This window comes from Neopsephotus bourkii, unplaced genomic scaffold (genome assembly GCF_033783945.1).
Source record: "Neopsephotus bourkii isolate Nb327-2 ecotype Australia unplaced genomic scaffold, CSIRO-AGI_Nbou_v1 NB_1328, whole genome shotgun sequence".
Lineage (NCBI taxonomy): Eukaryota > Metazoa > Chordata > Aves > Psittaciformes > Psittacidae > Neopsephotus > Neopsephotus bourkii.
Window position 1 is genome coordinate 5,075,349 of NW_026901808.1, and position 12,796 is coordinate 5,088,144.

The 12,796-nt window shown below is 37.4% G+C and overlaps 1 protein-coding gene across 3 annotated transcripts in view; it reads left to right on the forward strand.

The window, feature by feature from the left end:
- The window catches only part of CD36 (CD36 molecule), a 30,762-nt gene extending 19,511 nt beyond the window's left edge, over positions 1-11,251 (forward strand). For all 3 annotated transcript variants that reach the window (XM_061366379.1, XM_061366377.1, XM_061366378.1), the window contains exons 5-14: positions 127-306; positions 447-538; positions 1,004-1,050; positions 2,693-2,762; positions 4,424-4,611; positions 5,393-5,511; positions 6,838-6,911; positions 7,681-7,735; positions 7,934-8,098; positions 8,806-11,251. In XM_061366379.1, coding sequence (XP_061222363.1) covers positions 127-306; positions 447-538; positions 1,004-1,050; positions 2,693-2,762; positions 4,424-4,611; positions 5,393-5,511; positions 6,838-6,911; positions 7,681-7,735; positions 7,934-8,098 — 990 coding nt within the window. In that variant the 3' untranslated portion in view covers positions 8,806-11,251. The remainder of the gene's footprint in view (positions 1-126; positions 307-446; positions 539-1,003; positions 1,051-2,692; positions 2,763-4,423; positions 4,612-5,392; positions 5,512-6,837; positions 6,912-7,680; positions 7,736-7,933; positions 8,099-8,805) is intronic.
- Positions 11,252-12,796: the final 1,545 nt, after the last annotated feature.

Here is a 12,796-nt window from a genome sequence, read left to right on the forward strand (position 1 = left end):
TATCCTTTGACTTACATGTTTATAGCATGAGTGAATCTAAAGTATGTGACATATTGAGATAGCAGAGAAAAGAGAATTGTGCATGCAGAATTGTATGCTGAACATTCATTTTTATTGCTGTTGTAGGCTGCACCTGCCTTGTATACAAACACTTTTATACAACTACTATTAAATACTTGGATTAAAGCTTCTAAGTCATCCATGCTTCAGAACAGAACAGTGAAAGAAATACTGTGGGGGTACAAAGATCCCTTCTTAAACAAGGTCCCCTTCCCCTTGGACCCCGTTTTAGGAGTCTTCTACCCGGTAAGTGAAACCAGTGAGGAGGCAAAGCCTTCAGTTACTATTCTGTGAATGATAACTTCAGTGAGGAACTAAAATCTGACAATGTTACAATCTGGTTCAGTACTTCTAACTGTTATTCCTACTTCTTGTGTCTGTTACAGTATAATGGGACGTTTGATGGACTTTACAAAGTGAATACCGGGCAAAACGATATTAAACAAACAGCAATAATTGAAAGCTATAAAAACAAAAGGTACCATAGCTTTGTATAATTAAAATGTATACTTATTTTCCAGATGTGGCTTTTAAGGCTTGATTCACTAAGAACTATAGATAAATGGAAAATCTTCAGCAATTCAAAGGAAGCTGTATCAAGCCCTGGACTTAGCAGAAACACCTCTTCCTTTTAGCTCTTAATAATTCCGTTAAGAGCTTGAATTCAAATCAGTTATTGATTCTTTGGTACAAATAGCTACTTCTGGTTTTCATACTTAAGTAGCTAGATCCCTTTCATCTTGTTCTAGTGCATCATATAGATGATCTGAAAAAATGAATGAACATATCTGTTTTCTGACTTTCTTAATGAACCATGCTTATACTGGAGCAGCTATATTTAGCAATATAATTTAGCATCAATATTTAGCAAATAAGCAGGTAATGAAATTGATTACACAGTATGATATACTATATGCAGCATGAATTTTTTTTCATCTTAAAGGAATCTTTCATACTGGGAAGGTCACTGCGATTTGGTTAATGGCACAGGTGAGTATTAAGTTTTTTAAAGCTTCAACACATGTCTTGATATTGAAAGGCAATAATGCTACAATAAACACAATATAATAAATACAATATTTAAGTTAATAGCCCTGGGCTTTGACAGATCTGTATTCTGTACACTAAATGTCTATATAGGGAATGTATACATACTACTACTATTATATGTGGATATGTGTGTATCCATTAGTAATCTGGCTTTCCAAAAGTTCATGAATCAGGAGGGATTAGTTCCTTTTTAAACTATGGAATTAAATTTATGAGAGACAATATTTTCTTAGGTTTTGAACTCCGTTTTTCTCATGGAGCCTGAAGCCTTTTTGCCCAGGGTCAGTTTTCTGTTGTTCTCCCACATCTGATGGAATAAACATACTCAGCTGCCTAGACTTAAGTGCTCCAGCACAGTGAAAATGTGAAGCTTTTCCCTGTTATCAAAGGTTACCTTGTTATCACAGTTTACAAGAGCATTAAATGTAACTGCTCAGGAGAGAACATGTGTTTAGAGAAACAGGCTTGTAAGTTTGCAAAGTCTTGTAAGTAAGAATGACAATTCCTTTTTGTGAGGTTTCACACCAAAGCACGACATGCATAGTATGAACAAATGTCTAGATAAAAATATTAAGCAATATTCTTGTATAGGGATTGGAATGATTCCATATTTGCCAACCTTCCAAACAGAAATAGAGTGTGTGTCTAGGATGATCTTTGATCTTCTTTAAGAAAAAATGCTTCTGTCAAGTGGGCAAGTGGCAGTTTGTAATTCAGCTTTCTCGCTCTTGCCAACTAGATTCAAAGATATCACAGATGTTTTCAATCCCTGGGTTATGGCTGCTGACTAAGAAACTAAACAGAAATTGTAGCAAGAACTAACAAATGTATTGGTTAAAGGTTTGTTACAACACCTTGTTTGCGAAAACGTCAGACTCTTCTTACTTCATCCTGGATGCTTGCAATGCAGAAATAGGCATCTGAACTGGTTATGATCTTTTTATAGCGAATGGAGACAAAGACACCACTAAAGTGCTAGTAGTCTGAACTGTTTTACATGTCTACCATGGGGTGAGATGGACTGTGCCCTAGAAGTGCTTCCTTCTCTCCCTTAGCTATAGAGAGGATCTCAGCTTACAAAGAAGAGGTCCAATTGAGCAAACTTTGTTGAAAAAGGTTTAACATTTAGCTTTAGCAGGTCATTATTAAATAGGTAGTTTTGAAGTCTAAACTGTGCTTCTTGTAAGCATTAAGCACCATAACTACAGGTGGACCAAGCATCTCTGCAAAGGTTTAAGTCTTCAGACTGTATAAACCTTGAAACATCAGGTATTGGGATTCACATTAAGCACAGCTGGTTTTTGTATCCTGTTTTTAATAGACTTGATCATATAGTTTCAAATCAGTGGGAGAAAAAAAAATAGCTGCCATAATTTGGTTCACTTTCAAAAGCAATAAAATCTTATCTGTGGAGTGCCTCTCACTGAGCAATAACTTACGTAAATATTTTCCCCAGAAGTGACTCATTTTGTTTATGTTTTTCACAGCTTTATAGAAAGTAACAGCTGAGTATTGAGCTGGTAACTATATTGTGTTTTCTAAGTGGAACTGCTTTCAAGTTCTTATTTTACTTTATTCACAGATGGGGCATCATTCCCACCCTTTGTTAAGAAGGATCAGGTACTGCGCTTCTTCTCCTCTGATATTTGCAGGTAAGCTGGTCCCTTCCTGGTGTGTGTACATACCTGTGTGTCCCATCTGAATGCTTTTTCATTTCAGAGGATCGCTGCAGTGGCTGTGCATGGACCTAGGTCACCAAGGCAGTTCAACATAAGCATTTCACCTAAACACAAATAAATTCGTGAGCTGCGCTCATGATTCAGAACCTGATTCTACCACTTTAATTTATGCCACAATAGCAAACTATTTATGGTGTATTTTATATCAGCCACTTGCAGATGTATAATTTAAGGATACCTGACACTCCCGTGAGCTGTTACAGATCTGTGAAAGACATTGAGACAGGGTTCAAAGTCGTGAACTTCTTTTAAAATCAGGACCCATTAACCTTCCTTGTTTGGTCTGAGAAGGCAGTAGGTACAGCTTGGGTTGGTTCAGCCTGTCTTTGGCATTTCTGCAGAACATCACTATGAAGAGCAAGATTTACTGTCATACATTAGATACTCAAAATTGTTTTCTCACAGGATATTTTTACATATTTTATTTTTGAGTATTTACAAACAAGCAAGCCTGCTTACTACATCCCATATTGATGGCTTTTCAGCCTGCTTCTTCTGTTGCGGATATCCAGTGTCCCTGAGTTCTCCAGTGGGATTGCTGAAAGCTATGTTACAAGATTTAAAGTGCATCACAGTGTATTTACTTTGGGAGGTTCAACCCCTTTATTTGTTTTGCTGCCTGGAAACAGCTGCTTCCCTTTAACAGGGTTTAAAGTGGGTCATTTGCTGTGCAGGCTCTTTTTGAAGATCAGTGTTTTTACACGATGTTCAAGTTCTTTTTCTTTTTTATGAAGTAATTTTATCCCCAAACTGGAAAGCATTTCACAAGTCATGGAAAAGGGAATTCTATGCAGAGGAGAAATTACAAAATTCTTTGGATTGGTTGCATGCAGTTTAAGAGATCCCTCTTGCTATTGAATTCTCACAATTAATGAACAATGAAGGACAGTAACAGTCACTCAAAGGTTACACTGAATAGGGTCATATAAAAGGGTTCTGTCCGTGTTGCAAATGCCAGAACCCTTCTATTTTTTTTTTTTTCTTTGCTGCAATACAAAGTGTTGCTACCCTGGTTACTTTACTGTTTGACAACCATGTCTCCCTACCAGTTGATAATGTATGAGCGAAAAGAAGCTTAAGTGGTATTCTGATTCACATGTAATGTATGCAGAATATTGCCTCCATCATAAAGCTTAGATTAGTAATATCTGTTAGGTCAGCAAAACTCTATACCAGAGCTGATTTATGTTGCTAAGTATCTCTACTATAGTCCAAAACCTTTCAAAACTTTCATAAGAACAGTAGGTGTAGAAGCATGTAGGGAAAAGAGCTCATAGTTAATATGATAGTCTTGTGTATATTGTTTATTAGCAGTTAGTATTTGTGTCTGGTGCTTTGTGTATTGTTGTGCTCACCTCTGAGCATGTACACCCTTTTGTAAAGTTGTGGAATACTCTCCATTACAGAGGAACAACACTGCAAACTGCTGAACAGTGTGCAGGGAGCCTGGACATTGGCTCTCTGGAGTAATTCTTTTAAGAAGGTGACAGATGAAGGATCCTTAAGGAGTATTGCCATGCACTCAGACTTGTAACCCAAATGACTGAAGCCTGTTTCTCCTTTTCTATATTTAGATCGATCTATGGAGTTTTCCAGGGTGAGCAGAATGTGAAGGGAATCTCACTGTACCGTTTTGCAGTTCCTCGTGAAGCATTTGCATCACCTGCTGAAGTCAGCGATAATTATTGCTTCTGTACAGACCGAGTCATATCAAAGAACTGCACAATAGCTGGAGTCCTAGACATCAGCGCCTGCAAAGCAGGTATAGTAGTGACACAGTACTGCCAAACAAGCCATTTAACTGTGGAGAAAGCAGATGTCCTGTAGCTGATGTACTACTTTAAGATACAGGATGTTTGGGTTTGTGAATACTGGTACAGATTGCTGTGAGACCTGCCACATTTCACAAAATGAGGACTATAATATTTCTGTATTTTTCACAATGCTCTGCAAAATCTTGATACTACAGCTCATATACAGAGATTACAGTAATGCATGTATAGAAAGGAAAGCAGGCGACACTATAAAAGCCAAGATAGTCCTTGTATTTGTGATAATTCACACGCATGGGGTGTGACAGTGTGTGTACACAGCTCGCATGCAGATGTGAGTTGCGTACACACATGCAGAGACTGAGAGACACTACTGGCCTAGTTTAGCATCAGTGCAATGTAATGAATATACAGAGTTTGCATTTGGTGCAGAGTGGACAGTGGGAGTTCCATTCAAGCTTACTTTCTGCTAAAACAAGATCATGAGGGTGGGGGAAAACAGTGAAACTCAGGTCCCCACCTCCATGTGAAACTGGGAGCAATACCTATCCCACAGACAAGCAGATTTGTAACTACAGTTTATTTCACTGTGCAAATTTCCCTCATGGCAGCAGAATAAATGCTTAAACTTCTTTTGGGGGGTGGGACTATTAACATTTTAATTAGGATTATCTGTCTGTGTAAAACACTGTGTTTGCATGGAAAACCTCAGAAGATGAGCACTGAAACAAGGCTTAATGATTCAAGTGAGTTTGTTTTGTTTTTAAATAGGAAGACCAGTATTTATCTCTCTCCCGCATTTTCTTCATGCAAGCGAGTCTATATTGCATGATGTTGAAGGACTGAGCCCAGATGAGCAGGAGCATGAGACATTTCTAGATGTAGAGCCTGTAAGTCCAAATATTTAATAATTGTAACTGAGTGAACTTGCAATGTTTAAATTTAATTGCAGTAGAATAGGTCTTTTACCAGAGGGATGAGCAGAAGATACAATATTTTCATGCTTGATTCTGCAAGATCTGTTCAGTGCTATGTTTTAGCAGGGGAAATTTAGAGCAGAACTGTGTCTCATTCTGACCTTTAAAGTTTGGAAAATAAGTTTTGATTTTTCCTTACTGAAAATTTAGGATTAAAGAACCCCCTCAAACTTTGAAGTATACTATATGTTTTCTATGACCTGCAAGGGCTTTAGAGAAAAGTATTTCCTAAGAAAGTTCTTCTGTTCCTTCTATACTGACTTTTTTATTTTCTACAGCTACACACATTTGTATAATTATATCTCAATTTAAATAACATAAATATAAACCAGTTTATTTCCAAGCAAATTCCTAGAAGTCTAAACAGACTAGTCTAGAACAGATCTGATATCGTCTTTGTGCCTTGGATTGTCCAAGAGATTTTCCAAACGGAATGCATTTATGATTCAGCTCTGATTTTGATTTCATCCAATTTTACAGATGCTTCTGTTCCAGTGATCCAAAATCTTAAGTTTAAATGTATTTAGCAAAGTTTTCTGAACTATGTGGTGAATTCTATGTTTCCAAGATTTTATTTTGCTGTCTTTGAATCTGTACAACAAGAGAAAATTCAGGATTTTCACTCAACTATTTTAGTCATATAGTTTAACAGTTAAGCTGTGTAACTTCAGTGAAGACATCTAAAATTAAATCTTTGTTTCACCTTATTTGGAATAGAGAAATCAACCAGAATTTCCTAAATCTGATATGAAATTTTCAAGAATCACACTCTGTTTTAGTTCTGTGGAGGATAAATGGGAAAAGAAGGAGATGAAGGAAAAATCTTACATTTGTTTTGATATGTACTTTCTGATATGTAATGATCTCATTTATATTTTTTTTGGCTCTATGCAAGTTAAACGTTCTTCTTTTTGAAAAGGGAAATTTAGCTGATTTCTGGTGGGAAAAAAAAACCCACCCTAAAACAGTTCATGACTGATTTAGTATTTTTAATCTATTTTTTGCCTTAAGTTTCAATTGCAAATTACAAAAGTAACTGTGGTAAAGCCGCAAAACCCGAACTTCTAAGAGAAATGTGAGACCCTTAGAAACATGAAAATTTCATAAAATTAAATCTTTCAAAGCACAAGCATAAAATGACAGCAAAGTTCTCTTAGGCGCAGTCCATGTTCTAGGCTTCAACATCCAATTCAAAAATTTAAATTAATGTGCATGGGTTTTTTTCTTTTCTGATTTTAGATCACCGGTTTCACACTACAATTTGCAAAACGATTACAAGTAAACCTCCTTGTGAAGCCTGCAGCAAAAATCGAGTAAGTACTAATTAATTATTTTACTTTAAAGTGGTTTTGTGAGAGAGGCAATTGGTCTAGGAAAGTATCAGTAGAAATAGCTGGGGAAAGAAGGAATAAAAATACTTTCCCAAACTGTTTTTGTCTTTCTTGTGAACATTTTAGTCCTGACTTTTCAGAGAATATGAATTTCAGCGAAAGAGCAAGGTTTCTTGAGCAAGAGACTGCCCGTGCATTTTAACACACATCTGATTTTCCCCACAGAAACTTGCAAGGCAAAATGTTCTTAAAAACAACATTCTTACAAAACCCAAATGGGAGTCATGAGGATAGTAGGCAAAATGCATCCTCTGAAATAAATCCAGTGAGAGAATTTGTGTGCTCTGTCACTATATGGATTTTATCACAAGGTTTGATTGGCCTCTTGCTGTTTCTTTTCCCTTCACTGGCCCAAATGTACATGCACAGATGTGCTTTTCATTATCCTGTACCTCTGGCAGGTGAACGTGACACAGATGTTCAGACCTTCCCACCAACAGCTAGCTGTGTCCAGCCTTTCTTCTTTGTGACTACCCACATATGGAAGACTAAACAGAAAGAGATGGTTGCCTGATATATAAATTGGATGTAATTAATTGTAAGCTATTTCTTTTTTTTCAGTCCAAAACTATACTAAAAAGGTACATCTGGAAGTTAGAAATGTAGTTAGAGGAGAAAAAAATGTTTAAGTAGAGGCTGGGCTTATGCACCAAACTAAAGGTAACATGCTGTACTTATTTTCTCATTTCAGAGCTTTATCAAAAGTTCAAAAACCTTATATTTTTCCTCTTCTTTGGCTAAATGAGGTTAGTATATTCACTGTCTGTTAATTTTCACTGTTTAAAAAAACCCAAACAAATCAAGCAAAAAAAATGAGCTAGGTTTTCCAGTCTTGGTGTCCTGAAATTGACCTCACTCTGTGATTTGCACACACCAAGAATATATTCAGCAAGTGAGGGCTTGCATACTCATCTTTCACTGACATTTTTCTTGCACTGTTTCAGTCTGCTGTTATTGGGGATGAGAAAGCAGAAATGTTCAGAACTAAAGTCACCGGTCGTGTCAAGATGCTGAATATGCTGCAGATGGTGTTAATGATTGCAGGTGCTGTGCTGTTCGTCGCATTCATGGGTTCCTACTTCATATGCAGATCAAAGAAATTAAAATAAGTAAGTAACCACTAACAACTCAGTCCTCAGCAGTAGCTTTTTCTCAGGGTTTCAAGAAGCTGAGAATCATTACCTATTTATCTGTTTTTACTTTTTGAGTACTAATAAATTCAGCAGTTGTTCTGTGGGGAATTATCCAGAATTTCAAATTCTCTTCCTAGCTTTAATCTTTCAGGATGCAATGAACGCACTGAGGAAAGGTATTGAGAACTCTACCAGGAGACCAACTTTTTTTTATTCCAAAGTAAAACATGTTTTCTGTGAGTTTATGAAAATTGACATTTTATCCACGACTGAAACTGTTCAGCAGTGCCCTCTGGTACTTCTCTGGGACACAGGCCACACAGCTGCAGATTCCTGTGCCCTTCCATGACATACCCCTGTCTGAGATTCAGAGAACTCAGTATAAATGACACTTTTTATTGAGTGTTGGATAGGGTTTCACAATTCTTTCTCTCAGTTGTGCATCACCATCATGTTAGCTTAAACATCTCCTGAATGCATAGTCCACTAAGACTGAATGTACTCCCCTTATGGGTAGAATATCTGAGTTGTTGATTAATGCACTGATTGATTAATGGAAATAAACACATTTTGAAACAATTGAAAAAGAAGTTCCAAGATATTAATGTTATGGTGAAAAGTATGCTTTTTAAGATGACGATTTACCTCATCACATGCTGAATTATGATTTTATTTCACTACAGGTAACAAAAGACTTCAGAAGTAGTCAGTGTTTAATCAAAATTTCAGCCAAGCAGCATGTTAAAATTCAAAGACAAAAGGTATGATTCAAGGCACAGCCAGTCCTACATGCTGCGGAATTCAACATGCTTTTCCATTCTGAGAAGACCAGCTCATCAACACAAATGAGCTGAAGTTTCCAAAGGTCCACACTTTTGATATCACTAAAGAGGTCTCCATAGAAACTATATTTTCAAATAACTTTGATTATTTGAACCTTGTTACACATTTTAAATGACATTCAAGCAGATTGGAGTTGAGGCGCATTTGGATTTTAGTCCACCTTTTGCCATTTATGCAACTTGCTACTTTTTATCTTCTGGGATTGCAAGACAAATTAAAGCTGTTTGCTGATCTTCTGAGCACAGGCTGGGAATGACAACACCCTTGAGCTCATGCTGTGCTCTAGATGCTCTCATTACAATATTTCTTTCTGTTCCTTCAAGGAATGGAAGCTGCTGCAATAGAACTGCTCTCTGTCCTCTATTCAGGGACTTGAATTGCATTGAATGTGAAGTTTATTATGTAAAGTTGATAACTGTAATACATGAAGTTAATAAAAGACTTACTAAAATATGTGGTTTATACATTTTATATGGACATGGCTCATAGGCACACCACAGTCATTGATTTGTTGATGGATTTCATAGACACTTGTCTCCACAGCTGTCTAGTAATCTGAATCACTCCCTAACTCCCAATCTGCTCCATTGTTCTTTCTGCTGCCTCCTGTGTGCTCTTCTTTCTGGCTCTTGCTTGAACACCCACCTCTTCTCTACGCTAACCCACTTTGCCCAAGGTCTCCCTCAGGGAATGACCTGATATATCCCCTTTAAGGTCAAGACAAAATATTCCAGAATGCTCCAGACACAGGAAGGACTGAGATAATGATTTGGATCAAACATCAAAGGGTTCTATTTCCTTGCTATAGGAGAACATTAATGAAAACAGGTAGCCCCACTTCTTTCTGATAAACCATCTGCCACAAGATAATTTGTGCAACCATTTGTTTAATGAGGTGCATCAACCTGCAGACAGGTGGTAAACACTGCCACCCACATAAATGGTTTACTTTTTCATTTAATCTGAATGCCACATCTTAGAAATGGGAGTCAATAGGGCAGATACTGAGTGTTGTGGGATCCCTTCACGTGAACTCAGAATGAGTGCCTAAGTTCAGCACTTTCTAAGGTTTCTTTTTGGATCTTTTGTGCCCTTAAATAAGAGCTGCACGGAAAAAGGAAAATCAAACATGGCAAGCCTCTCACAGCCTGGAAATAATGCAACAATGAACTTTAAACCAAAAAGTTTTGTTTTGCTAGTAAAGGACAGTATCTTTGGCCAAGCGTCTTTAGGAAGGTGTTTCTGCCCTTCAGAAATGAAGAGGAAAACCGAAGAGAATAAAATGCTGTTGTTTTAATCCCATATTCTTTGTAGACAAAGTTGTGCAGCACTCAACAGAGCTGGCGAGTCACAGAAATCCCAAGAGATTATTCTTGAAGGCAATCTCTATGTGGTACATGCCTATACACTCTTTTCCAGCTGTGAGCTGGAAATGCAAACTGGGCAGGAGATGTGAAGATGGCATGACACTCAAGGGAAGCTCTGCTCCCCTTAGAAAGCCCATGCATTTTCTTGCTCATGGTGCTTGCTAGTCAATGAAAAATGAGACTTTTCTCTCCACATTATTGCTGGTGTTACATGTGATGCTTTGTTCCCATAATAGTCTGGGGACAGTTTGACACAACTAAAAGCATCCCTACAGTCCTATGGACTGATCAAAAAACTATGAGGACAGCTAAAGACAGAGTCACCTTCTTCCTGAAAATAAGCACAATTCTGCTGTGGTTCAAGATGTGAATCTAAGTTTTTATAACAGAACTAGTCTTTTGTGCCAGAATCTAACAGTGAGATGCTTCCATGAAAGGAACAGCAATGCTCCTGTTGTTGTTGATACACTAGCATTTCAGCTTCATTTTCTTTGGCTTCAAGTCCATTGTTAGCAAGTTAGTTTGCTCTCCTTGTGCTGTGTAGTGCTATGTGATGCTCCAACAGCAGTGATCAAGGAAGTCAGACCATGATTTTAAATGTCTTAAGGCCCAATTTTCATGCGCACAGAGTTTGTTCATATGTATAATCTCATTGATCTCAATGCAGGTTTAGACTTTTAAACTATGGTCAGCACCTAGACTACACTTGAATTATAATTACTAGTTATTTTATCCAAAGCATCAGTTACAGTTATTGTTAATTCATGTTATTAAGGTTAATGCTAAGTATTTACATTTGTTCAAACAGTGCAGGATAAACATTTATTAGAAATGTTAATAAACAATACAAATAAAGTAAAGTTCAAACTCTTCTTTCTAAGATCCTTTATGTCTAATTGTAAATAAAACTTTCTGTGTTGAGTAACGAAGTCGCTCTGTTCCTTTTCTTGGTATTTTTGGTTTGTTTTCTTTTCCTAGGGGTCGATTTTATGTACTGTTGAGTAAGCAAGCTTATGGCCAACCTTGTTATGTCATTGTGCTCGGCATATCACAGCTGCTTAGAAGTGCATATCACCTTTCACATAGTATTTTATAAATATCAGTGACATGCAACATTTATGCTCTAAATTACTGTCCTGGTTTTGTCTGGGATAGGGTTAATTTTCTCCCTAGTAGCTGTTGCAGTGCTATGTTTTGGCTTCAGTCTGAGAACAGTGCTGAAAACAACACTGATGTTTTAGTGTTGCTTGATAGCACTTACCCTGATAAGGGACTTTTCAGTTTCTCATGCTCTGCCAGTGAAGACGGGTGCAAGAAGCCAAAAGAAAGCAGAGACAGGACACCTGACCCAAACTAGCTAAAGGGATATTACATAATACAGCACATCATGCCCAGTATATAAACTGGGGGGAGTTGGCCAGGAGGGTCTGGTCACTGCTCAGGGACTGGCTGGGCATCAGTCAGCAGGTTGTGAGCAATTGTATTGCATATTGCTTGTCTTTCTTGGGTTTAATTACTTTCCCTCTTTTTATCTCCCTTTTTCATTATTATTATTAGTAGTAGTAGTGTATTTTACTTTATTTCAATTATTAAACTGTTCTTATCTCAACCCACAGGTTTTACCTTTCTCAAATTCTACTCCTCATCCCACCAGGGAGGGAGGGTGTGAGTGAGCTGCTTTGTGGTACTTAATTGCTGGCTGGGGTTAAACCACGACAATTACAACAAGGAGGAGACCATGTGGGCTGAGTTGAGCACCAGCATGTCTAAACTGAAGCAATTCTAAAACAACACAAGGAAACCAAGCTCAGAAACAGACCTGCTTTCAAATCCCTTGAGCTGGAGGTGTTGGTATCATGGCGTTAGCACATCCAGCCGCACATTACAACATCCTTTACTTGCTCTGCTGGCTCAGCAGGTTGGGTGGGAGGCCAGCCTGGCTACGCTCACACCTCATGTTCCCCACCCTCCACAGCTCCTTGTGGGTGAAAATCACCAGTGAAAATCAGATCTGACCCAAGATCTAATAGCCCAGAGCAGGTGTGCCAGCTCTTGATCTCTAAATAAGTATGCTTCCAAATTCTTTCTTAACACCTGTTCTTCCCACCTATCCTACCAGTGTCTGTTAAAGTAATGTAAACACGCTACCACACCCTGCAAAAGAAAGAAAATGGATGTTTTCCCTATTTTTCTAACTGTGAGGCTAGGCAAGGACTTGTTTTATTCATGGGTGCACACATCAGCAGTATTTAAAAAATGAATACATTTATAAATAATAATTATAAAAATATAATAATTATTAACTATAAGTTGTATAATTTTTATATTAAAAGTATTAAATTAAATAACAAATGAATAAAATATGTTTACAGCTTTTCCTTTGGTTTTTGGATTTATTTTTTTAAATAGCCATCTAAACCCCCAAATCAGAAAGGCAAATGGCTCACACTCACCAAATGTATAC